Raw genomic sequence first — 27,982 nt, forward strand, 5'->3', positions numbered from 1 at the left:
CATGAACACACACACAATGGCATCTAGTACCGCTGGTCTGTCAGTGTTTCAATGTGTCTCAGCCTTGTATAGTGCAGGGTAGGACTTATGCCTGTGTTACTATTATATAATATTCTCTTTCATACCAGAGAGACTTGTGTTTTTCCTTTGAGCGCCAGGGAGACTTGAGTCCTGGGTCAAGTACAATTGCTTTTCAGACAGCCGGCTGTGCTTGCGCGCGGTACATATTGTGCACATACTCCTGGTACACTGCGCATTTCACTAAGGTCAAGTGCTATTTGCCATGTTAGAAAGTGCTGGAAGATTTCCTGCCATTCCACAAACACTCACAATATTGTTCGGCAACGGGCATTCATGGGTGCCGTTAATCCCGTGTTATGTTGACATCAGACACTTCAGTAACCCTTAGTACACTGGTTCTTATTAAAGGGAAACTGTCTTAAACATCCTCCAAATGTCTTATAATTGTCTCCTATGATTAGATTTTTCATATACATATCCATGAAAAAGTTTGTGTGCTGCTTCAACTGTTTCAGCCAAAACAGTCCTGTTTGGCTACGGGGCATTAGTGACTCACTGACTTGTACTGGAATCATGGATCTCACTGCATGGCACCTACTCCCTCTTGCTAAACATTTTCTCCTGGTGCAGCTGATATGCTTCTTCTCACAGTCTGGGACTCACAGCATGATTGGTTGCTCGGTGTTAGGTTTAGAATGCAGTAGTGGTGGTGAACCAATAACAATGTGAGCTAAAAGGAATGGTTTGAAATCCAGTATGCAATGACCTCCCATTTCTGTGCGATGGTTATTGTTTGTAGCATGAAACTCCACAAAGGTCTTCTTTATACCTTAAAGGGATACTCTCATGGGAAAACATGTGTTTTCAAAACACATCAGTTAATAGTGCTGCTCCAGCAGACTTCTGCACTGAAATCCTATTCTCAAAAGAGCAAACAGTTTTTTTTATATAAAATTTTCAAATCTGACATGAGGCTAGACATATTGTCAGTTTCCCAGCTGCCCCAGTCATGTGACTTGTGCCTGCACTTTAGGATGGAACTACTTTCTGGCAGGCTGTTATTTCTCCTACTTAAAAGGATACTGTTATGGGAAAACATGTTTTTTCCAAAACACATCAGTTAATAGTGCTGCTCTAGCAGAATTCTGCACTGAAATCCATTTTTTAAAAGAGCAAACAGATTTTTTATATTCGATTTTGAAATCTGACATGGGGCTAGACAAATTGTCAGTTTCCCAGCTGCCCCCAGTCATGTGACTTGTGCCTGCACTTAAGGATGGAACTACTTTCTGGCAGGCTGTTATTTCTCCTATTTCATGTAACTGAATCAGTCTCAGTGGGACTTGGCTTTTACTATTGAGTGTTGTTCTCAGATCTACCAGGCAGCTGTTATCTTGTGTTAGGGAGCTGCTATCTGGTTGCCTTCCCATTGTTCTGTTGTTAGGCTGCTGGGGGGGAAAGGGAGGGGGCAATATCACTCCAACTTGCAGTACAGCAGTATAGAGTGACTGGAGTTTATCAGAGCACAAGTCACATGATTGGGAGCAGCTGGGAAACTGACAATATGTCTAGCCCCATGTCAGATTTCAAAATTAAATATAAAAAAAAATCTGTTTGCTCTTTTGAGAAATGGATTTCAGTGCAGAATTCTGCTGGAGCAGCACTATTAACGGAAGCATTTTCCAATGACAATATCCCTTTAAGTTTACCAGAAAATCATGTAAACAAACATTAAATAATCCGAATATGTTCGTTTTGCTTCCAATAAGGATCAATTATATCTTAGTTGGGCTCAAGTACAAACTCCTGTTTTCTTATTACACAGAAAAAGGGTATAATTTTGTATAATTTGGATTATTTGGGTAAAATTGAGTCTATAGGAGAGAGCAGGCCTTTCCGTAATTTGGAGTTTTCTGGATAATGGGTTTTCAAAATATGGATCCCATACCTGTATTTTAATTATTGCATTAATCACATAGCTTCTTCCTACTATTAAAAATACAGCTAAATAAGGTTCTGTTTGCAAAAAGACCTTGGATCCAGGTTGCATTTTACTGAACATGAGATAAAGGAAAATAAACCGTTTTTAAAAGCGAACTTGAATGCTGAAAATTAACAAATGCTTTTTGTTTTTGTCTTAATGTGTGTTTATTGCGTGTTGCATTTTGTCTGCTCTCAGGGGAAACTGGAAGGACGTTTTTTTTTTTTTAAGAAGAAAAAAAAAAATTTCCACGTAATAAGCAAAAAATATGAAAAGGTCAGATTTTTTTTTCTTTTTAGAAATCAAGGTAAAATAACTTTTTCTCAGCAATGCGTAAACAGGGAAAAATAATGGTGACTTTGGGAAAAGTGCGTTTGTAGCGCTTCCAAGGCTTTTTATTCTCTCCTGATTGTGCTAATCACTGGTAACAATACGCTCGTCACAGCTCCAAACTGTCCCCGTCGATTCAGCGATCGTTAGATAAAGATTTTGGGAGCTTGCAGGCTAGAGCGTCTCCTCTCCATTAGCGTGCGAGAAGCTGCCTGATTCCCTGCGAATACCCTGGAAAAATGGAACCTCTAGCTGCAACGTGCCGCTTCCACTTTAACAAATAATCATACGTTTGGGTTTTCATTTACACATTCTGTCAATTGCTAACTAGTTTCCAACTCCAGAATTGATTGTCACAGATTGAAAATATTGATTTAACCCTGTGTCTGATTGGTGCCGAGTGGCCCTGCCAGTGCTTTTTTAGCGCATTTAAAATTGCTTGGCTTTAATTCCAGGGGGACTCGCTAATAACTCTCACATTTTGGCTTTTCATCTGGTAAAATTATTCTGGGAGTTGTCAGTGTCGATTCTGGTTCAGTGGAAAGTGGTCTTCATCATAGAGCGCCAGAACAAAACGCGCGCCCCTCTCTTCCCATACGTTGGGACACAGCCTGTTCTGGTTAATTGATGGAATGATTTGGGTCGTAATGGATGCCATTAATTACTCCCTAGTGATCCGGCAGTAATTGACTGGACAAGCCCATTCATTGGGAACGAGCAGTAAAGCGAATACGTTTAGGAGTAATGAGGGCACATTCATGGGCACATGGTGAAGCACTAACGCAATTAATTTCTCGTTTGTAAGGATTAGCTGCGTGTCAGGGTGAACCAATTGATGATTCCCTTGGATATTAAGCCAGTTCAGGATTTATTGTTCAAATAAGAAAAAATTTTCGGAATTGTATCTGAAATATATATATTTACATCCCCTGATTTTTAAGTTTTCCCTCATTTTACATTGCTGTTCTGTGGTCCCACCTGTATATTATACATAGTACATTTCCCTGATTTTACATTTCCCTGGATTTTACACCATTTTTTTCTGGTCCCATTAAAAACGTAAAATGGGGGTTCTACTGTATAATGCTGGAGGCACACAGATCAAGATGAGCAGTTACATGGGCCCTACAGGCATCAAATGGATTTGAGGCCGTAAGCAGATACCAAAGTCAGTGCCGGACCAAGCTGACTGGGCGCCCTAGGCGACCCAGCCAGCCACTGCGCTCCCCTCCGTGCTCGTGTGTGTGCACGCGCTCCTCTCTGTATGCTCGCTCCTCTCCGTGCGTGCACCCCCCATCCAGTGTGTGTGCACATGCGCAGAGCGACGGAGGGGAGGGGAAAAACCGAAGAGGTGAGCTCGGCAAGGGAGAGGGAGGGCAGGGGAGAGAGAGCTGGTAGGGAATGGAGAGGGAGCGCGAACATGGACTAGGGGTAGGCAGAAGACTGGTACCTGCCCAGCGCCCTCCTTTCGTTGCGCTCTGGGCTGGTGCCTCTTCTGCCTACCCTTGGTTCCGGCCCTGACCAAAGTTGACCAATAAAGGCACAGATCCAGGATTTGACGAAACAACCGATAACACAAGTCAAATTTTAGGGGGCCCTCCACCCCTAACTGCAGTAACAGCTCAATCTCCTTCATCCTACAGTTTGCACCTACATTTTTTAACCATCCTGAAATAGAAGCAGAACTGGGGGGGGGGGGTGGCCAAAACACCATATCTGGATTTTCAGCACTGTCCGACCTGACTCCAGAATCTGATCTTGGGTCACTATAGCTGAAATAGATCCAACAAATGCAGTGGCTGTATGGGCCTATGTGTGGCAGCTTAAAGTGTTACTGTCATTGGAAAACATGTTTTTTTCAAAATGAATCAGTTAATAGTGCTGCTCCAGCAGAATTCTGCACTGAAATCCATTTCTCAAAAGAGCAAACAGATTTTTTTATATTCAATTTTGAAATCTGACATGGGGCTAGACATAATGTCAGTTTCCCAGCTGCCCAAAGTCATGTGACTTGTGCTCTGATAAACTTCAGTCACTCTTTACTGCTGTACTGCAAGTTGGAGTGATATCACCCCCCCTCCCTTTCCTCCCCAGCAGCCTAACAACAGAACAATGGGAAGGTAACCAGATAGCAGCTCCCTAACACAAGATAACAGCTGCCTGGTAGATCTGAGAACAACACTCAATAGTAAAAGCCAAGTCCCACTGAGACTGATTCAGTTACATTAAATAGGAGAAATAACAGCCTGCCAGAAAGTAGTTCCATCCTAAAGTGCAGGCACAAGTCACATGACTGGGGGCAGCTGGGAAACTGACAATATGTCTAGCCCCATGTCAGATTTCAAAATTTAATATAAAAAAATCTGTTTGCTCTTTTGAGAAATGGATTTCAGTGCAGAATTCTGCTGGAGCAGCACTATTAACTGATGTGTTTTGGAAAAAAAAACATGCTTTCCCATGACAGTATCCCTTTAAACCATTGTGGCATCACTAACAGCTGGGTTCAGTTTGTGTCCTCTCTTATGCTTCTGTGGGTACTCTTTCTACGCTCAAAAAACCATACAGAAAGGCTAATTGGCTCCTGAAAGATTTGACCCTAGTGTGTGTTGTGTAAAAGGGAAATTAGATTGTAAGCTCCACTGGGACAGGAAGTTGGTGTGACAATCTCTATAAAGCTCTGTGAAAATGTGTCAGAGCATATACATTAAGCATTATACATGACAACTTTAGGGAAATGTATCCATGCCAGTATCTTGGTGCCGTGGGCATTGCAGTGACCAAATCACGTGTAGCCTTCGGCAGAACGACTTTATTGCCTGCAAGGCAGCAAACCGCAGCCATTTGTATTGTGATGTAGGTGCCGAGTCCTTGAGGCCAATTCAGGGTCTCCTCCAAGAGAACAATACAGCATTCTGTATTTTTTATTGTGCAGACATTTCGAAACATGAAAAAAAACAAAATATGTGCTAAAAATCAATTTTTTCCCATTTATGTGAAATTGTGAAGCTTTCACACATATTTGCTTTTTATATAATACATTAAAATAACATTCAATGCAGGAAAACATTCCTGCAGACTGAGAGGGAAAATACAAGACACAGCCTTTATACACCCTGAAATGCATTCTGCTGTCAAGGTTACAAAAATGTTTCACATTATATGTACAGTTCCTTCCAAGAATGTACATTTACTGTCATATACCATAGAGCTCAGCGTACGCTTCTCTCTTCAGTTTGTCTTCATTATTGTATTGTCCTTTAACTACAGTATGAGGGTATAGCTTATTGTGTGCCCAGAACATTCCTTCTCTGTATATTTGTATTTATACATATGGGAGGAGGGAGGTGCCATATTGATTCCCTTAGACAGTACAGTATGAGGGTATAGCTTATTGTGTGCCCAGAACATTCCTTCTCTGTATATTTGTATTTATACATATGGGAGGAGGAGGTGCCATATTGATTCCCTTAGACAGTACAGTATGAGGGTATAGCTTATTGTGTGCCCAGAACATTCCTTCTCTGTATAATTGTATTTATACATATGGGAGGAGGAGGTGCCATATTGATTCCCTTAGACAGTACAGTATGAGGGTATAGCTTATTGTGTGCCCAGAACATTCCTTCTCTGTATATTTGTATTTATACATATGGGAGGAGGGAGGTGCCATATTGATTCCCTTAGACAGTACAGTATCCCTCACAGCTTATTGTGTGCCCGCAACATTTTTCTCTCTAATATTTAAGATTCTGTGAAATACTGCAAAATATGCAGGCCCATATTCATTGCATCCCTACAAGCAAAATGGCAGCTCCCACTATGATTAGAAGCACAATGAAGCGCTGTTCTGTGCAAGCAGAAAGTCCTCCCTATACTTTCTTGCATTGGAACCTAAAGTACATAATTGAGTGTAATTTAGCTCTCAGGGAAGAATGCAAACACATCGAATTTATTTATAACCTGCGCTGCGAGCGATGCAGTTGGCGCATTTTTTAAATATCTCTGCCCTTTGCCATAGGCGCTGGCAACCTGTCTGTACATGTAGCAACAGATCTCTGGGCAATTCCCGCTGCTAGTGACTCCAGAATCATCTCAGACCCAAAGTAAAGGATTTCGTTTTACTCCCAGTTCTGTACATAGCACAGACGAGTGCACTCAGGGGCCACTAACCCATAATTCCATAGTTTCTCTTGTTTCTATTGTTGATCTGTCAGAGCAGAGTTTCCCTTTTAACCCTGCAACAAAGGTATAAACTGACTCTACTTGTTTCAGCCCTGCTTAAGCCTCCATTGTCTTTCTGAGTGGCTGCCTACGAGCTTCTTTATTACCTTTCCCCATGACTTATACAGGGGTGTGGTGCAGTGTTATTGGAGGCTTTTGACCTGCCAAATGGGGACATAAATGGCGCTCTCCATAGCAGTCACAACTCCATACCTCCCAACTGTCCCTTTTTCGGAGGGACAGTCCCTCTTTTGACAGCTCAACCCGCAGTCCCTCATTTGTACTGGAAAGTCCCTCTTTTCTATGCACTGAACAGGCAGAAAAAGAAACAAAGTTTCTCACTTAATTGGCTTTTAGCAGAGAGCCCAGAACAGCTAACAGGTGCAAATAAGATAATTTGTAACAATTTTGAGACCTAAAAACACAGTTTAGATAAGGAGAAATATTTTCAAACTTTCATAACCTGCCAAATTTTGTAAAACAAACATGGTAATTAGGGGGTGTGGCCACAGAAAGGGTGTGGTCAAAAATTGCTGCGCTACATGCTGAAAAAAAAATTTTGTCCTTCTTTTTACTTCCAAAATGTTGGGAGGTATGTAACTCCTGTGTTTTCTTATAGCCTGTGCCTCCAGGGAGATGTACTATGAATCTAGGCCATCATAGTTGTCCAACAGGGGGGCTTTGTTCCCTTTAAAACACCAGTTACATCAAAAAAGAAATTTTAAAAATTCATTGCATACTACTAAAAAAAAAAAACAACAACCTATATTAAACTTTAAAATTGCAAAGTCTTTATTTAGAAATAACTTAACCAAATCTCTGCTTGCGCTCCTCTTCAGATAAGGCGACAGGGCGACGATCCATCGTGCGGCGCTCAATTTCTCCTCTCTGGCTATCTCCTATAAGGAAAGCAGGGAGGAGAAATCGAGCGCTGCACAATGGATCGCCTTTTCTTAAGAGGAGCGCAAGTGGAGATTCTGTACGGTATTTCTAAATAAAGACTTTGCGATTTTAAAGATTAGTATGCGTTCGTGGTTTTTTTCCCGTAGTATACAAATGAATTTTTTTTAAAAAAATTTTTGATGTTACTATACCTCCCAACATTTTGGAAATAAAAAGAGGGACAAAAAAAGTTGGCTAATGTAGAGCGGCGAACATTTTTGACCACAACCATTTTTGGCCACACCGCCTAATTAACATGTTCATTTTACAAAATTTGGCAGGTTATGAAAGTTTGAACATATTTCTGTGATTTTTTTCAGTTTTTACAGTTTTGCTAATGATTGTGAATTGCCCTTTAAGCTGTGAGTCTAACTTTTCCCAAGGGACCTGTTATCTTATATTGTTACAATTACTTATTTGCTTATCTCGAAATTGTTACAAAAGTATCTTATCTGCAGTTGTGGCTGTTCTGGGCTCTCTGCCAAAAGCCAATTAAGTTAGATGTATTGTTTGTTTTTCTGGCTGTTCACTGCAGAGAAAAACAGGACTTTCCAGTACAAACGAGGGACTGCGGGTTGAGCTGTCAAATGGGGGTCACTGACCCATCTAAAAAACAAATGCCCTGTAAGTAGGGATGCACAGAATCCAGGATTTGGTTCGGGATTAGGGACGGAGAGGGAAATCACATGACTTTTTCACAAAACAAGGAAGTAAAAAATGTTTCCCTCTTCCCACCCCAAATCTACATATGCAAATTCGGATTCGGTTTGCATATGCATATTTGGGGTGGGAAGAGGGAAACATTTTTTACTTCCTTGTTTTGTGACAATAAGTCACACAATTTCTATCCTGCCTCTAATTTACATATGCAATTCAGATTTGGATCACCAGGCAGAAGCATTCGGCCGAATCCTGCTGAAAAAGGCCGAATCCCTACCTGTAAGGCTACAAATGTATTGTTATTGCTACTTTTTTATTACTCCTCTTTATATTCAGGCCTCTCCTATTCTTATTCTAATCAATACATGGTTGCTAGGGGAATCTGTACCCTAGCAGCCAGATGGCTGAAATTACAAACTGGAGAGCTTCCGAATAAAAAGCTAAATAACTCAAAAACCACAAATAATAAAAAATGAAAACCAATTTCAAATTGTGTCAGAATATCCCTCTCTACATTATACTAAAAGTTAACAGTCCCTTTTAATAGTCATACTGAAATTCAGGAGTGAATGTCCTGTTTTTCCTGCTGCTTGCTCTGCCGTGGTGGGCAACTTCCCCTTTAAATAGCCTGGATTTGACAGGGAGTGAGGTGTGAGAAGCTGTTGGACAGGTTTATAAAATATGCACGGCTCGCCTTTTGTAGGCAGGGTTTAAATGCCAATTGCCGGCCTCCGGGATTTCCAGAGATTATTGTGATTGAGATTAAACCATCCTGAATAATGCGGAAAAGGGGACAGAGCGAGCACAGCTGGGAGGCAGCTTTCATAGGGGGTCTAAACTAGTTCAGCCTGCTGTCCCCCCCTCTTGATCGGCAGCCGTGGAACCTTCCTATATTTCTACAAAGACTCTGCATCGCTCGGTGCACTTTTCTTATTTAAATCAGAGTTGCAATCTATAACTTATATAGAGGCCGCTATTCCCCGGCCAATTGTTCTGCTTCACATTTTTGCTGATCGCTTCGTTTGTAAGGAGAGAAGGGAAGAATATTGGCATAAAGTATTTATTAAATATATTAATTATATTATAAGTATTATTATAGATTATATTACTATTTAAATATGTATTCGCATGAAGTATTAATACTTGTTCAGTGTAACCCAAGGGGGGCACACGCTCTTTGCCGTTAGATAAAAGTCCTATATGACCCGTTTCCTGTCTTTAAAGGGATAGTTCACCTCTAGTATGAAGCAGAAATTGATATTCTGGAGCCTTGGTTTTTTTTTTTCTAGTTTGGCAACTCTCCAGTTTGGAATTTCACCAACTGTGTGGTTGCTAGGAACCGATTTAGCCAAGTAACCAGGTGGTGGTTTGAATGAGAGACTGGAAGCTGAACTGAAGGATAAGGGCTAAAAAGTAGGGATGGGCGAATTTTTTCACCTTGTTTTGCCGCGGAAATGATGCCCATAGACTTGTATAGTGTCACGCGGCAAAAAAATTCGCCGCTCATCTAAATTTTTCTGATGCCCATAGACTTTAATGGGTGTTGGCGACATTTCCCCGGCAGCAAATTTATGGTGAAACGAAACGGGTCAAATTCAACCAAGCCTAATAAAAAGTAACTACATTTTTAGCTTACAATATGGTAGAGCAATTGCTTTTTAATGGCTGCCAGTTTCAGAGATGCCCCTGTTTGAAAGGTGTAAAGAGATGGAAGATGAATTATTCAAAAATTATAAGAGACTAATGGAAAAGTTCTTGGGAGTAGGACATTCTATAACACAGCAAGGGGCAGATTTATCTAGGGTTGAAGTAAAAAAAATTTGAATTTCGAGCTATTTTTGTGTACTTTGACTTTTGAATAGGCCAAAATTCTATTCGAATTTGAAGAAAATTCGATTATCGAAATTTATCATGTACTGTCTCTTTAAAACTTCGACTTCAACCAATTGCCATGTAAAACCTGCCGAATTGCTGGTTTAGCCTACGGAGGACATTTTTGGAGTCATTCGGTGAAAAATCGAAGTTGTTTGGGGCAAATACTTAGTTTCAAATTCAATCAAATGCGCTAAAAATTCGATTCGATGATTCGAATACAGCCTATTCACTCAATGTTAAAAACTTCAATTTTTTAAATAAATTTTGATTGGTCTTTTTTTATTCGAATTTCCAAGTTATGGGAGTTCAAAAATCCTCCCATTACTTTGAAATTCGACCCTTGATAAATCGGCCCCTAAAAGTTAACTTAAGGTTTCATAATATTTCACGTTCCTTTATTCTTGAAAATTCCTTCCATACAGGGGCAAACTGTTACCAGCCACCCCAAAGTCTTTTGTTCACCCCAAGGTTCAACATTCATACAATATCATGTCAAATCAACCCGAAAAATAAATGGGCCAGTTAAATAGTATTTACATAATTGGGTCAATTAAACTGTAATTACCTAAATTGTCCAATTAAATTTGTATTATTATTTATGTAGCTAACAGGCCAGTGATGTTTCACATGCTGCACCTGTTTTCTCTACATGCCCAGTTAAGGGTAAAGACAGACGCGGACTAATCGCCTCTTCTTCGGGCAACTAATCTCCCCGTAAACCTTCCCGCCAGTTAGAAGCTAAATTGCAGACAGGATGGATGTTTTCCGATTTATTTTCCGAAGTTGCCCAAAGTTTCCACGTGAGGCGACTTTGGAAAACAAAGCACTCAGAGTGCCATCCCACAGGCGATTTAGATTCTATCCGACTGGAAGGCTTTTCGTGAGTTTAGTCGCCCAAATAAGAGGCGCTTAATCACCGAGCGACTAAATCCCCCCGAATCTTCACGTCTGTCTCTGCCCTTAAGGGATGAGCAGACCAATATATTATATGGGTGTCCAGATCTAAAAGGAAATGCTTTTACAAAACAAAGTGAAATCACTTTGCTACTTGCAGTTTAGGAACTGCAAGTAGCAGTACTGTGGCCTGTTGGACCTTTTTCTCTTTTTTGGAGGACTCTTCCCCTCCTTTCCTATTTAGTGTTCGGGGTACGACACAGCAAAGGTCTCGAGCCAACCGATCCCGCTCAGCCATATTTTTTCCTCTCAGTGGCATGAAATGAATTATTCAGCGGTTAGCACGTTCCCAGTCGTCCATTTGGGCCCTTTGATCTGCGAAACGGGAGGTTGCACGAATGCCCTTATTGTCATGTGATGTGTACACAATATGTGTGTGTGAATTATTGAGAGTAGTAAAGCCTGCACCTCATCTGCTGGAGATTACAATGCGGGAGAGCTGGGTGATGGCCTCTAATTGAAAATCCCCAGATGCTGTTTATTTGGCTTATGTCACGTGCCCTGCTGCTCGTCTCAACTGTAGTTTCCTACACAGAAATCACCTACCCTCCCAGCCTTAGGTACTTACTGTACACCTGCTTGTGTTACTGACACCCACTACCCCTAGATTACGCCTTCATGCTCAAATAAAGGGTGACAGGCTTATTCACCCAAAGACTTAAAGGAACAGTAACACCAAAAAAAGGAAAGTGCATAAAAGTAATAAAAATATAATATACTTATTGGGCTGCACTCTTACAACTGGTATGTTTTCTGCAGAAATTCTACAATAGTTTATATAAACAAGCTGCTGTGTAGCCATGGGGGCAGCCATTCAAGCACAGGATACACAGTAGATAACAGATAAGTACTACTATAGTTTATATAAACAAGCTGCTGTGTAGCCATGGGGGCAGCCATTCAAGCACAGGATACACAGTAGATAACAGATAAGTACTACTATAGTTTATATAAACAAGCTGCTGTGTAGCCATGGGGGCAGTCATTCAAGCACAGGATACACAGTAGATAACAGATAAGTACTACTATAGTTTATATAAACAAGCTGCTGTGTAGCCATGGGGGCAGTCATTCAAGCACAGGATACACAGTAGATAACAGATAAGTACTACTATAGTTTATATAAACAAGCTGCTGTGTAGCCATGGGGGCAGCCATTCAAGCACAGGATACACAGTAGATAACAGATAAGTACTACTATAGTTTATATTGACAAGCTGCTGTGTAGCCATGGGGGCAGCCATTCAAGCACAGGATACACAGTAGATAACAGATAAGTACTACTATAGTTTATATAAACAAGCTGCTGTGTAGCCATGGGGGCAGCCATTCAAGCACAGGATACACAGTAGATAACAGATAAGTACTACTATAGTTTATATAAACAAGCTGCTGTGTAGCCATGGGGGCAGTCATTCAAGCACAGGATACACAGTAGATAACAGATAAGTACTACTATAGTTTATATAAACAAGCTGCTGTGTAGCCATGGGGGCAGCCATTCAAGCACAGGATACACAGTAGATAACAGATAAGTACTACTATAGTTTATATTGACAAGCTGCTGTGTAGCCATGGGGGCAGCCATTCAAGCACAGGATACACAGTAGATAACAGATAAGTACTACTATAGTTTATATTGACAAGCTGCTGTGTAGCCATGGGGGCAGCCATGCCAATCATAACAAACATAGCTGTGTGGCTGCTCCTATAAAGATGCTTATAATTGGTTTAAGCCCCAGCGTTCTCTGCAGCCCATCGTAGTCGCATGTTTTGCATTGTTGTGGAATTGCGGATCATTACACTCATTCACCTGCTACAGGTCTGTAGGGTAACGGGTCATGTGATCAATTGGCGTCCATGATGAACTGGTTCAGTAAAAGGGAAGAGAGAATATACTGTATTTACTGTGATATGTGCATATGATGTGCAACAAAAGATTGTGCCTGATTCTAAGTGTCTCTTCTTCTTCTTTCTTTCTCCTTTATTTCAGGTAGGAATGAATTGATAGCCCGATACATCAAATTAAGGACAGGGAAAACGCGGACCAGGAAACAGGTAATAATATCTCGCTTCCTGATTTGTCCTAAAAAAAGACCAGAATTTCAAAAACCCTATTTGCCCATGTATTTTGTCTATGGTGTAAATAAGTGGGTATAGGGCGCCATGTTGTTTTACATGTGTTCTCTGGGGGGCGTGTCCAGCTGCGATTTCATTGGATTAGACAACCAGCTGCAAAGCCGTGAAGAAACTCCAAGAATAACTGCCCAAGGGGGCAAATAGTTTTATAGCATAGATCAGAGCTGTCCAACTGGAGACCAGATGTGGCCCTCCAAGATAATTCCCAGTCTTAAATATATAGCCCTTGCAAAATAAAACAATTTGTTAATATAGTTAGTTAGGCAAAAATGTAATGTATAAAGGCTGGAGTGACTGGATGTGTAACATAATAGCCAGAACACTACTTCCTGCTTTGCAGCTCTCTTGATTTCCACTGATTGGTTACCAGGCAGTAACCAATGAGTGACTTGAGAGGGGGCCACATGGGTCATAACTGTTGCTTTTAAATCTGAGCTGAATGCTGAGGATCAATTGCAAACTCACTTAATAGTTATGTCCCATGTGGGCCCCCTTATTGTCACTGACTAACTCAGAGTTAGAGAGCTGAAAAGCAGGAAGTAGTGTTCTGGCTATTACGTTAGACATCCAGTCACTCCAGCCTTTATACATTACATTTTTGCCTAACTAACTATATTAACAAAATCTTTTATTTTGCACAGCCTGTCTATTTACCTAGTTTTTATATTTACAACTGTTCCTTTAAAGCAGGGATCCCCAACCTTTGGAATCCGTGAGCAACATTCAGAAGTAAAAGAAATTGGGGAGCAACACTAGCATTAAAAAAGGTTCCTGGGTGCCAAATAAGTGCTGTGATTGGCCATTTGGTAGCCCCTATGTGGATTGTCAACCTACATTGAGGCTCTGTTTGACAGTACACCTGGTTTTTATACAACCAAAACTTGCCTCCAAGCCTGAAATTCGAAAATAAGCTCCTGTTTGTGGCCACTGGGAGCAACATCCAATGGGTTGGAGAGCAAAATGTTACTCACGGGCTACTGGTTGGGGATCACTGCTTTAAAGGGTCCATTGACATCTTTGTATGAGAAACCAGTATATGCAAAACGTTGGATAACTTGATAAGCTATTGGGCCATCCGAAATGTCCTGCTTTAGTCCCTTATCAGAATTGTTTTACATTACACCTCCAGACAAGAACATAAAGCCGAAAGCTTCTCTATTTTCCTTTCTGTATTCAGGAAAAGGTTGTTTAATATGCAACCCCTGATTGTTATCTTAAGTCCCTTAACAGTGACTTCCATCTCTTTAGAAAATGACAGAAAATACCCTATACCTAGAGCTGCTTTACAAATGGCCCTGGGATCCGTTGGCACGCCATGTTTATAATTACCAACAATCACGTTGGCTTTAAGGCAGCGCTGCATAATTGCCTGCAGATTGCTCCCTTTTTCCTCAGAGATGCAAAGCCCGGCTATTTATTTAAATTACGGATTTCTCTTAGTCATTACGCAGCCTAATTGTCCGAAATGGGAACGCAAACCTTCACCGACAATTCACGAAAATGGGCAAATTACCAAATATCTAAGAATACCACATTATATGTATATCTCTATCTATAAAACACAGAATATACATTCAGTCTGCATTCATGTACATGGGAAGGTGCTGTCATGTTTTTTGCCTCCGTTATTTCCAACAGACTCTATACCCTTGTGTTTCAAGTGTGTTCCATTGAAACCATTCAAAATCAGACATTGACCCCCCCCCCAAACCTATAGTATAAATGCAGATGTTTAGAAAGGAAGATGTGTATAAATTAATGGGGCAGATTTATTCAATTTTATTTATTTTTAGGGTCAAAACTGTCAAATTCGACTAGGGAATTATCCAAACTCGATTCGAGTTTTTTTTAAAAAAAAATTGTAATTGAATTTCAAGATTTATCATACTCTGGTCCTTTAAGAATTTGAATTTGACTATTCGGCATCTAAAACTGACAAATTACTGTTCAATTCAATGGTAGAGGTCCAGGGATCAATTTGGTGATGTTTGCAGCCTTCCTGACATTTGAGTTTTTTTCTGAGAAAAAAACTTAAATCAAGTTTGATCGAAATCCATTAAGGTTTTCGGGGTCTTTTAAATTAGACCAAGTTTTTTTTTTTTTTTATGAATGTCCTCAAGTCATGCGAATTTAAAGGAAAAGTTCAATGTAAAAACAAAAACTGGGTAAATAGATAGGCTGTGCAAAATAAATAATGTATCTAATATCGTTAGTTAGGCAAAAATGTAATGTATAAAAAGACTGGAGTGACTGGATGTGTAACATAATAGCCAGAACACTAATTTTCAGCTCTCTAACTCTGAGTTAGTCAGTGAGTTAAAGGGGGCCCACATGGGACATAACTGTTCAGTGAGTTTGCAATTGATCCTCAGCATTCAGCTCAGATTCAAAAGCAACAGTTATGACCCATGTGACCTCCCCTCAAGTCTCTGATTGGTTACTGCCTGGTAACCAATCGGTGGAAACCAAGAGAGCTGCAAAGTGGGAAATAGTGTTCTGGCTATTATGTTACACATCCAGTCGCTCCAGCCTTTATATTAGGGATGCACCGAATAATACAGGATTCGGTGTGGGATTCGGCCGTTTCAGCAGGATTCGGATTCATCCGAACCCTTCTGCCCGGCTGAACCGAATCCTAATTTGCATAAGCAAATTAGGGGCGGGGAGGGAAATTGCGTGACTTACAAGGAAGTAATTTGCATATGCAAATTAAGATTTGGTTCAGTATTCAACCGAATCTTTCATGAAGGATTCGGGGGTTTAGCTGAATCCGAAATAGTTGATTCTGTGCATCCCTACTTTATACGTTACATTTTTGGCTAACTAACTATATTAGATACCGGTAGATTTTTTATTTTGTACAGCCTGTCTATTTAGCCAGTTTTTATTTTTATACTGAACTGTTCTTTTAAGGGAGTTTAAAAAAAAAAAAAAAAACTCACATGAATTCAAAATTCTACCCTTGATAAATGTGCCTCAATGTCTTATGCTCTCATACTCTTCTCTTTAGGGGAAACAACATGGCAGCCCCAACTTGTGCAATAAATACAAGAAATTAGTATTAGTTCATTTACTGTCTATGCTGGAACATTGTTATCAGAAAACGGCACATTCTGCTTCCCTTCAGCGTGCGCTGCCTTTGCCCCAATATTTGCTTTGCACTCTCATCTAAATTCTTTCTTTCTCTCCCATTGTAAATATATTTAAATACAGTTGGCCTCATGCAAAACCCAGCCGACACGGCAGATATATTTGTGTGTGTGTTTGGACGGTGCCTACCGTAATCCGGTCGTTGGATGATTTGTGCACAGAACTAGATAAACCAAATTCCATTGATCCTGTGTTGACTTGACATACACAAATTGGCCAAGCTGGTGTCTCTATCCCAGTTTTAAGTCACATCCTCTCTTTTGATTTTGGGTGATTTACCTGCGACTAATCCAGCCTGTTTCCTACATGGTCCTCCTATCCAGAAAAGATTGAGAACAAATCCAAGATATCTTTTTGGTACAGGTTGTGACCTGTTATCCAGAATGCCTGTTAGATCTAAGAACAACACTCAATAGTAAAATCCAGGTCCCACTGCGACACAGTTACATTGAGTAGGAGAAACAACAGCCTGCCAGAAAGCAGTTCCATCCTGAAGTTCTGGCTCTTTCTGAAAGCACATGACCAGGCAAAATGACCTGAGATGGGGTTAGGAATGACATTTTATATTATACAATGAATTATTTGCAGTGTAAACTGTGTAATTTAGAAATAAAAACGACATTATAAAAATCATGACAGAATCCCTTTAAGTCTAATAGAAAATCTTATAAACATGAAATAAAGCCAATAGGCTGGTTTTGATTCCAATAAGGATTAATTATATCTTAGTTGGGATCAAGTACAAGCTACTGTTTTATTATTACACAGAGAAAGGAAATTATTTTAATAATTTGGATAAAATGGAGTCTATGGGAGCATTCTGGATAACGGGTTTCCTGATAATAAATCCCATACCTGTATTTGTGTAACCCAGTAGGCGCTGCTATATTTTTTTGCCCTGGGTATTTTTCTATAGAGAGTATGCTATCAGCAAACCTGTAGCATCAGCTTATATTACAGCCAGGGAAGCTCATTTTCTGCTGGATAATTAGTGACGAGCCCTAAGCTTAGCTTCTCAACAGCCAATCAGAGCCCACTGAGCATGTGAGTGTCACAGACACTTTCCAAGATGGTGACCCCCTGTGACAAGTTTGAAGTCCTGGATCATTGCTGCTATTGACAAGCTCAAACTTTAGCCTCGTGCAATAAGTTCACTATAGAAAATATGACCTTTTGAGCCACATTCATTTTTAGGCTTTAGTTCTCCTTTAATAAGACACCATATTCCTTTTTCTTTTCCACCCAAACCAGCTTGGGAGAAGGTCAGAGTGGCGAGTTGCTCCAGATTTAGTGCTCGGCTGCCTTTCTGTGTTTGTCTGCACTTTACAAACAAAGGCTCCTCACATTGTCAGGCCTCTTATGTTTCAGTACATAGTAAAAAGCAAGCGATGAGTCAGCACAAACACCAGGGCTGCTGGGAGTCTTTTCACGCTTCTTTTTTTTTTTTTTTTTTAAATCCATTAACTCATTCTGAAAAAAAAAACCAGCCTGCGCTTCATTCTCGTAAATTAAAAACCTTTCCTGAGGTTCGTCCTGCAGATTCACAGCGATGCAGTAGGAAAAGACCTTACGGCCTGTGAACAATAGAAAGGTTTTCCTTCTGGTCACCATTGGAACACATTTCCATATTTTAGAGCATTTCGATTTTGCCGAGGCGAAGGATTAAAGTTCCAGTATTGGTAATAACACTTCAGAGAGATGACGCCTGTTTTGCATGGGAGGCCAGTCTATTTAAAGGGGTCGTTCCCCTTTTATTTAACTGTTCGTACGATGCAGAGAATAATATTCTGAGAAAATCTGCAATTGGTTTTCATTTTTTATTATGTGTGGTTTTTGAGTTATTTTCATTCAGAAGCTCTCCCAATTTGTTATTTCTGCACTGTGGTCGCTAGGCTCCAAATTCCCCTAGCAACCATGCACTGATTTGAATTAGAGACTGGAATATGAATAGGAGAGGCCTGAATAGAAAAAGGAGTAATAAAAAGTAACAATACATTTGTAGCCTTACAGAGCATTTGGTTTTTTTTTTAGATGGGGTCAGTGGAGAAGGTAAATAATTACAAAACTCAAAATAAATAAATAACGAAGACCGACTGAAAGGTTGTTTAGAATTAGCCATTCTATAACATACTAATATCTAACTTAAAGGCAAAAATGACCAGCTGAAATTGCAGTATCTCCCCTTCCTCCCACACACACAAAATTGTACCTGTCATTGAATTGTATCTTTATGCATTTTCAGGGACAGTTATCTTACTAATGTGATCAAGCTGATCTGTGTTTGAAGTTACAATGGAAATATTTTAAAGGAATGTATCTATTTACCATTCCCCCAAGGCACAAACGATAAGAATCAATGAGTTCCTGTTTTTTGGGTTTTTTTCTTAAAGGGATACTGTCATGGGAAAACATGTTTTTTTCAAAACACATCAGTTAATAGTGCTGCTCCAGCAGAATTCTGCACTGAAATCCATTTCTCAAAAGAGCAAACAGATTTTTTTTATATTAAATCTAGAAATCTGACATGAAGCTAGACATATTGTCAGTTTCCCAGCTGCCCCCAGTCATTTGACTTGTGCCTGCACTTTAGGATGGAACTACTTTCTGGCAGGCTGTTATTTCTTCTACTTAATGTAACTGAATGTCTGTCAGTGGGACCTGGATTTTACTATTGAATGTTGTTTTTTCAGATCTACCAGGCAGCTGTTATCTTGGGAGCTGCTATCTGGTTACCTTCCCATTGTTCTTTTGTTAGGCTGCTGGGAGGTGGTGATATCACTCCAACTTGCAGTACGGCAGTAAAGAGTGACTGAAGTTTATCAGAGCACAAGTCACATGACTTGGGACAGCTGGGAAATTGACAATATGTCTAGCCCCATGTCAGATTTCAAAATTGAATATAAAAAAATCTGTTTGCTCTTTTGAGAAATGGATTTCAGTGCAGAATTCTGCTGGAGCAGCGCTATTAATTGATTCATTTTGAAAAAAACATGTTTTTTCCCATGACAGTATCCCTTTAATTTTAGGGATTTGGTGCCTTTTATTCAAGACTATGACACACAGGAAGAAACTGGGGAAATGCTGTATTGTACACACTGAGCATATGAAATTTGCATCTAATTGACAGTATAATCCAATCTGGTTCACGTTGTCTCAATTTTAAAAGCTGCAGCGCGTTTGTTATAATTCGATGTGTCAGTCTCTCTCTTTTTAAGTGTCCAAATTACATTTAAATCCGGCTTCATTAGAAATATTAATCAGAGTGAAGAAGGCCTTGTCCTGTCCAGTTGCAGAATTCCGCAATGTCTGCTTTTGAATCTGAAAGCTTTGGGATGAGTTTTTCCAGCACAGTTAAAGGGAGGAACTCCGCAATGCGTTTGGTGCCGACACGTCGCCATGCGACGAAACGCATGCGACTTGTCGGATGTTGTGAAGAAACAGGAAATGAAGGAGAATCGCATGTAAGAACTACATTTATCCGACTGTCGGATGAAAACGCAGTGTGTTCACAGGGAGTCGCACTGCGTTTTCATCCGACAGTCGGATAAATGTAGTTCTTACATGCGATTCTCCTTCATTTCCTGTTATATCACAACATCCGACACGTCGCATGCGTTTCGTCGCATGGTGACTTATTGGCACCAAATGCATCGACAGTCGGATAAATGTAGTTCTTACATGCGATTCTCCTTCACTTCCTGTTTCATCACAACATCCGACACGTCGCATGCGTTTCATTGCATGGCGACATGTCGGCACTAAACGCATGGAGTTCCTTCCCAAAAAAAAAAAATCTTCGTTAAAAAAAAAAATGATTCCCTTTATTTTTATACCTATATATTTTTTTTTTTTTTAAATCTGAACCCCATAGGTGTCTAGTCACATACAGGTGTTAGCAAGAAAGAAAGTTCGAGAAATCCAAGCGGCCATTAAGGTACGTCTGGCTGGCCCGGCTTTAAGGGCTTTTTAATATCCATGGTTACAGGCTTTTTTTTTTTTTTCCCCTCCCCCTTTGTTTTCCTCCCTTCCCCTACCCTGCAGGTGTCTAGTCACATTCAGGTTCTTGCCAGAAGGAAATCTCGTGATTTTCATTCCAAGCTAAAGGTATGCGCTTCTGTGCTTTTGGGCTTGTGGTTGCTAAGCATTGCACTTCCTGTTTGCCATGGCGACCGCTGAATGCTTTTTGTGTAACCTAGTTTCCTTGCATGTGAGAGCTGTTTACATTTCTTAATGCCTGCTCTGTTATTCCTCTACCAGCCCCCCACTCCGTTTACAAAAATATATATATAGAGTTTTAGTTATAACATTTCACTCCTTAAAGGGAATGTAAAAGCCAAAAATAAATCGACGCAGAATTACAGAACCTGCCATTCCAATTAACTTTCCAATTTATATTCATTTAAAAATCTCAATGGTTTTAAATGTATTTGTAATTGTAATTGCGGCATCTGTGTGGCCATTTTTATTCTCTGGCAATTGGATCCAATGTAACAGAAGAGAAACAGAGCTGCATGCGAGGCCGGCTTCTGCTACATTGTTTCAAAAGACAGAACCCACATACGGGTGGATTGCAATTTCCTCTACAAATATCTTTAAAGGGCAAGTCAACCCCAAAATAAAAATTTGACTATTAAAAGAAAACAGAATTCTAATCAACTTTGCAAAATACATTTATTAAAAAATGTCAGTGCTTTTAAAGTTATTTGCAAAAACACTTTTGCTAAACACCTGGTTGTTGCAAAAGTCAGTTCCCCAGCAAATCAGCTGCCTTGTCTTACATTGTATCAACAGTCTGAGCCACCAGGGCAGAGAATAGAACGTAGCAATACATATACAAATAACTTAAAAACCATAGAAAATTTGTGATTAATGTGTATTGCAAAGTTGCTTAGAATTTTGTTTTATTTTATTAGGCAAATCTATTTTTTGGGGTTGACTTGCCCTTTAAAACCATCCAAAATATTTGCATAGAATTATTTTTTAATTAGGCAAAGGTGTATTTTTGGCTGACGTCCCCTGTTACTGAAATTGATCCCTGTCCCTTATTCGATTTCTGCTCTTTTTTTTTTTTTTTGTCCTGATCAAAAATTTTAAAAATTTCAGCCTTTTGGAGTCTGATAGTGTTGGACACAAACAGTCCCAATTTCTTGTATTTATTAAAAAAATATACTGGCATGGGATCTGGTATCCGGAATGCCTGAGACCCAGGGTTTTCTGGATACTGCATCTTTCCGTAATTTGAAGCACTGTGCCTAATAAAATAAATATTTTTTTTTAAAAAAAAGTCTAAAGGATTGTTTTGCCATCAATATGGATTCAAGCAACTTTATTATCAAGAACAAGGCCTGTTGAATCAGGACTCTATGGAAATGGGTTTCTGAAGTATAAAGTAAAAAAAAAAAATCCTATTTTTTATAGGAATATTTATAATGTAAATAATCTAAAAATAAATTCAATAATAAATTGTTTCACAGCCCATTATTAACATCACAGACTTTCACATTCAGCATCAGTGAGCTTTTTTTTTTTATATATAATTATTATTTTAAGGGTCAGATTTATCAAGGGTCGAATTTCGAGTTAATGGGCGTTTCTAAAAACTCCCATAAACTCAGGGTGGGAAACGACCAATCGGAATTTATTTAAAAAAAAAAATAGAGTTTTCTAAAAACAGGTGAATAGGATCTAGATGCAAATTCGAATTGAGGTTTTTCACCCAAATACAAATATTTTTGGAAAAAAAATATATATATTTTTTACTTTTTTCAAAAGTCCACCAAATGACTCCAAATTGATTGTAGGAGGTCCCCCATAGGCTAAAACACTAATTTGGCAGGTTTTAGATGGCGAATAGTCGAATTTGAATTCTTAAAGGGACAGTACATGATTTTTTTTTAATAGTCGAATTACACTTAAATAAAGTCAAAATTCGAATATAAAAATTCAGATTTTCAATTCGACCCTTATAAATCTGCCCCTCACAGTCTGTGCTTTTCTTCCACCCCAATTACTCTGCCCCCAGTTCTATTAACCCTTTCACTGCCTGAAGCATCTTGGCTTTTAAGAAAGCTTGGCTGTTGAAGCATTAACTGTACCTCGATCGGGGGTCGCTGTGGCTGAATTAGACATTTCGGCGGATACGCACCCCTGTTTAGGGCCACAGGGTAAAGGTATCTGCTCTTATGTGTAGCGGCAAGTACGAGTGCCCACATACAAGCATGGCTCATTGGTGGCTAGCTTATTATAAAGGCTGGCTTAACGGATGAGTAAGGGAACTACTAAAATTTTTCAACCATAGCGTCAGTCTTTTTGGCACGCTTAACTGCTTTGCTGTAAAGGGAAACTCTCTTTTTTTTTTCTCTTGCCTTATTCTTTTTAAACCATGTGGAATGCGTTGGGTTGCTGCTCTTCTATTATAACCCTTAAGCTATATGGTGTCTTTTTGCATGTTGCACAGCAGAGCTACACGCATTAAAGAGCTGCAATAAACTCCCCAAAATACACGGGGAGAGTTCAAATAAGGTCGTTATCATTTTAGCCCCATCCAAACAAGCGGGCGCATGACCCTTCCCAAAAATGTTCCGCGTTTACTATTCCGCTCTGATGTCGGCGGACTGGATCAATGCAACGGCTGATTAGTGATGTACAAAATATATTTATGAAAACCCATCAAAAAGTCTTAATTATAATCCTATTTTTCTTGCTTTTTTTTTCATCCCTTCAATGAGCAATGGTAAAGGCTGTGAAAAAACAATCCCTTTGATGTGAATGGAGTTGTAACACAATGAGAGGGAGATTAATTACTGCTCATTAGGCTGCAAGTTGGAACAGATCTGCATGTGCATTCTTTTCTTAGCCTTAACCATTACCCGGATAAAATAGCTTTTGTTTGCCAATACTGCCCTTCAGAAACTACTTACTCAATCTTTAAAAAGAAAACCAATTTTCGTTTTTTTTTTAAATTAATTTTCAATTTGCGAAGCAGCAATCATGATGTCACAGCTCGCATCTCCGTTGCTGCATAATTGCCCTGGATCTCTTGGTTGTTAGGTTAAAGACCGTTACCCTATTTTCCTAGACTTTAAATATTAATCCTCCTTTATGTGATAATTATATACTTGATTAGAATTCTCTTCCCAAGGGGCTGTTCCAGGTCTGACTACACATTAGGGAGGGACTATCTTTGTCTCTCTACACGTTTGAAACTGCCTCTTCATTTTAGTCTTATTAAGGCGACCTCCTTTTATCATACTAGGGCTTGGCGGGGTCGTTAGCTCCACACAGTGCTGAAAAAATATATATTAAAAATATAAAATAGTAACTACTAATAAAAATCATTTTTAAAGATTTTTTTAATGTTTAAAGTGTTTAAATGCTTTTTTATTTTTTTTCATCTGTAGATATTCAAAGATAAAAAAATATATATAAATTTTCATGGCATGTAGAGATGGGACCTGTTAGCCAACAGACCTGTTAGCCAGAAAGCTGGGGGGCGGGGTTTTAAACCAGATCAGTCCTGAAAAAAATAATTACTTATAAATTCTTAATTAAAAATTCAATTTTTGCCGGATCTGCCCCGGGAATGTACAAAGGATAGCTTTGATGTGTGTATTAGTAAATAATGACTTATTGAATCCACTGATCTGTGTATGAGGATGTTCAAACAAATAAATAAAACCTTTTTTTTTTTAAAAAAAAAAAAAATTAAATTTAGATTATATTTAAAACTATTTATAAATGTTTTTTTTATAATTAAGATTTTTTTTAATAACATTTTACTATTGTTTGTATTTTTTTTATTATTTTATCCAAAGTTTAAAAATATATATGTGCATATTTGTTATCCAAAAAGCTCAGAAATACATGAATACTATTTTCCATGATGTCCTATTAAAGGGGTTGTTCACCTTTTAGATGTAGAGAATTAATCTGAGATAATTTGCAATTTGTTTTCATTTTTTATTATTGAAGGTTTTTGAGTTATTTAGCTTTTTATTCAGCAGCTCTTCAATTTTAATTTTAAGCAATCTGGTAACTAGGGCCCAAATTCCCCTAGCAACCATCATGCATTGATTTGAATAAGAAACTGGAATATGAATAAGAGAGAGTCTGAATAGAAGGATCAGTAATAAAAAGTAACAATACATTTGTAGCCTTACATAGTATTTGTTTTTTTAGAAGGGGACAGCGACGCCCATTTTGAAAGCTGCAAAAAATCAGAAGAAAAAGACAAATAACTATAAAACTTTAAAAAATAAATAATGAAAACCAATTGAAAAGTTGATTAGAATTGGTTGTTCTATAACGTAATAAAAGTTACTTTAAAGGTGAACCACCCCTTTAAATCAAATAATTTTTAGTCTAATCTTCCTAAATTCATATTGGTGGCAGAGCAATTCCATGAGTTTTTTATTTTAATGTTAAAAATGTTTTTAGCGATCTTAAGGCACAATGCTCCCAATTAAGGAAAGATCCCCCACCCCCTTTATCCCGAAAACCCCAAGGATTCCGGATATCAGATCCTACATGTGTATTTGTTATTAAAATATGATTTCTAGCAGCAGAGGTAGTAAGAAATGTTTCTCGGCTGAATATTTTTACCGCTCCCTTACCAAATGTCATTGTGTTGTGCACAAGTAGGTTTGTCTGTTAACCCTTGTGATGTCATATAACTGTTATGTCGCTAACGGTAACCTGAATGTGTAACTGTTTTTTGGGTTTTTATTTTGTTTGGTGCAGACGATACAAAAACCATTCGGTGAATGTTCCGGTTTTTTTTGCCTGCCTTCCCAATACAAAATTAAGGAAAAATAGGAAGTGATTTGCTATAAATGTCATCAATATAACATATTTACTAGTTCACTATGGAGGGGGTTGTTGTTGTAGGGAATCATAGTTACATACAGTTTTATTATATATACAGGACAACTAATTACATAATAAAGGATAATAAGGTAAAATAAGAATGTGTCCTACCTTTAAAGATTAATCATTAGCCAAAGCTTCTCAGAGAGGATATTTCTCCTATAATTATAGACTATGAAATAATATATTGGGGGGGCACAGACCTTTAACAGAAATTGTGATTTTTCTCCAAAAAGGGGATAAAAATTCAAACACTTTTATTAGGACATTACAGATGAAGGCCTAACGCGTTTCACTTACTCATAGGTCTCAGAGCTTCCCTGCTAAAGCCCTTGGGCTGGTGCAAAACCCCAAAATATAAGTTTCGAGCCTAATTCTGCATTGAACTTCTGTTCTTCAGCCATTGGCAATAGTCAGCCAGCCATTGCTAAATTATAACCCCCTGTATCGTCAGTCAACCATTGCTCGACTGGAAATCCCTGCATCTTGTACACAGCAGTTTTCTAATGCAGAGGATTGTGGAATTCAAGACCTGTTTCCAATCCTAGAAATGATACATGTCGCCAATTTCCCTACTGGTTTTTGTATCTGTAGCAAATACCTGTGTCCTCCTCCTCTCCGATTTTACGCACACCTTCTAACGCACAATTTGTATTGTATCTAGGTGACAAACATGGTAAGTTATTGAATGGCCCAACCGTGCCCGACTGCCCCTTTGCTTGGCACAGTGTTTGGCCGTCGCCTTTTGTTTGTAGACTCTGCTTGCTCTCTGTCCTTCACCTTGTTTAGGGCGTTGGCAAGATCATTCCAATAACTCAGCGTTGACGGTACTGACACTCGCTGACCATTGGCCAAGCTAGAGAACAAAAAGCGTGCATGCTCTGCCAGAACGTCTCTCTACTTGCCTGAAATATCGGCCTGCTATGGAGAGCTTCCCACTGTGCCCCATCATGCACCAGCATTTCTACATACACCGTGTATCCATCTCTAACGTCTTGTCTTGGCTGTATAATCCTCATGCCCGAGCTGCCTTCGTTTTTCATTGGTCACAGTATAATGAAATAACAACCAAAGAGAGAAACATTCAGTTAAAGGGATACAATTATCATTTATTACCTACTCTTTAAGCCCAACACTTGTCATATAACTGGCTGGCAGCTAAACCTCTCCAGACTGATAGGTAATTGCCTCACCTTCAGATATTGGAAAATACATTGGCTGAGAATTGTATTAGCCTGTGGAGTTTGCCCTCTACTATCATACTCCCAAGGCCCCCCTATCTACTCCAGTTATTGGCCCAAAGCTACCACGTGTTGGGTATGGCATTAGTTGCTGAAAGTGTTTAAAGGGATACTGTCATGGGAAAACATTTTTTTTTTCAAAACACATCAGTTAATAGCGCTGCTCCTGCAGAATTCTGCACTGAAATCCTTCTTAAAAGATCAAACAGATTTGTTTTATATTTAATTTTTAAATCTGACATGGGGCTAGACATATTGTCAGTTTCCCAGCTGCCCTCAGTCAGGTGACTTGTGCTCTACTAAACTTCAGTCACTCTTTACTGCTGTACTGCAAGTTGGAGTGATAACAACAGAACAATGGGAAGGTAACCAGATAACAGCTCCCTAACACAAGATAACAGCTGCCTGGTAGATCTAGGCATTCTGTCATGATTTTTATTATGTAGTTTTTATTTCTAAATGACACTGTTTACACTGCAAATAATTCACTCTACAATATAAAATGTCATTCCTGAACCAGCAAGTGTATTTAGTTGTAATATTGGTGTGTAGGTGCATCTCAGGTCATTTTGGCTGGTCATGTGCTTTCAGAAAGAGTCAGCACTTTAAGATGGAACTGCTGTCTGGCAGGCTGTTGTTTCTTCTACTCAATGTTACTGAATGTGTCTCAGTGGGACCTGGATTTTACTATTGAGTGCTGTTCTTAGATCTACCAGGCAGCTGTTATCTTGTGTTAGGGAGCTGCTAACTGGTTACCTTCCCATTGTTCTGTTGTTAGGCAGCTGGGGAGGAAGTGATATCATTCCAACTTGCAGTAAAGAGTAACTGAAGTCACATGACTGGGGGCAGCTGGGAAACTGACATATGTCCCAATGTCAGATTTCAAAATTAAATATAAAAAAATCTGTTGCTCTTTTGAGAAACTGATTTCAGTGCAGAATTCTCCTGGAGTAGCACTATTAACTGATGCATTTTGAAAAAAAAAATTCCGATGACCGTATCCCTTTAAGTTGTAGGTGACTCTAAATGACATTGAGAAACCATCTCCAGACTGTAGGGAGTTGGGGCTTGGGAGTCCCATGTCCCTCCGTTAGATGCATGCTAGCTTTACTACGTTTTGCCAACGGCTTCTCGTGTTTAATACCCACGCTTAGAGCTGCCCACTCCCCTGCCACACAGCACTCAGTAACCGCATGCAAACTGTTATGTTTAAGGATCAGACGTCAAAGGACAAAGCACTGCAACACATGGCAGCCATGTCGTCTGCTCAGATCGTGTCGGCTACTGCAATTCACAACAAGCTGGGCCTGCCCGGAATCCCCCGCTCTGCCTTCCCTGCTGCTCCCGGGGTAAGTTTGCTTTTAGGAGCTCTTAAAGGAGAAGGAAAGGCTAAAACTAAGTAATCTTTATCAGAAAGGTCTATATAAATACCAGTTACCCCTCAAAGTAATGCTGCTCTGAGTCCTCTGTCAAAAGAAACAAAGACTTCCTGTTTTCAGCTTAAACCTCCAGGGCTAGGGCTTGAGCATGCTCAGTTTGCTCCTCTCTCCCTCTCTCTGCTGTAATCTGAGCCCAGAGCTATGAGTGAGCAGGGAGAGACTCA

At 39.3% G+C, this 27,982-nt stretch overlaps 1 protein-coding gene across 7 annotated transcripts in view; it reads left to right on the top strand.

Moving 5' to 3' along the window:
- Nucleotides 1-27,982, top strand: part of tead1.L (TEA domain family member 1 (SV40 transcriptional enhancer factor) L homeolog) — a 107,072-nt gene that overhangs the window by 60,852 nt on the left and 18,238 nt on the right. The window contains exons 4-8 of one of the 7 annotated variants that reach the window (XM_041589736.1): nucleotides 12,978-13,042; nucleotides 20,145-20,207; nucleotides 20,315-20,377; nucleotides 25,803-25,814; nucleotides 27,594-27,728. In XM_041589736.1, coding sequence (XP_041445670.1) covers nucleotides 12,978-13,042; nucleotides 20,145-20,207; nucleotides 20,315-20,377; nucleotides 25,803-25,814; nucleotides 27,594-27,728 — 338 coding nt within the window. The remainder of the gene's footprint in view (nucleotides 1-12,977; nucleotides 13,043-20,144; nucleotides 20,208-20,314; nucleotides 20,378-25,802; nucleotides 25,815-27,593; nucleotides 27,729-27,982) is intronic. The other 6 variants (XM_041589737.1, XM_041589738.1, XM_041589739.1 and 3 more) reach the window with 6 other exon arrangements.

This window comes from Xenopus laevis, chromosome 4L (assembly GCF_017654675.1).
Source record: "Xenopus laevis strain J_2021 chromosome 4L, Xenopus_laevis_v10.1, whole genome shotgun sequence".
NCBI lineage: Eukaryota > Metazoa > Chordata > Amphibia > Anura > Pipidae > Xenopus > Xenopus laevis.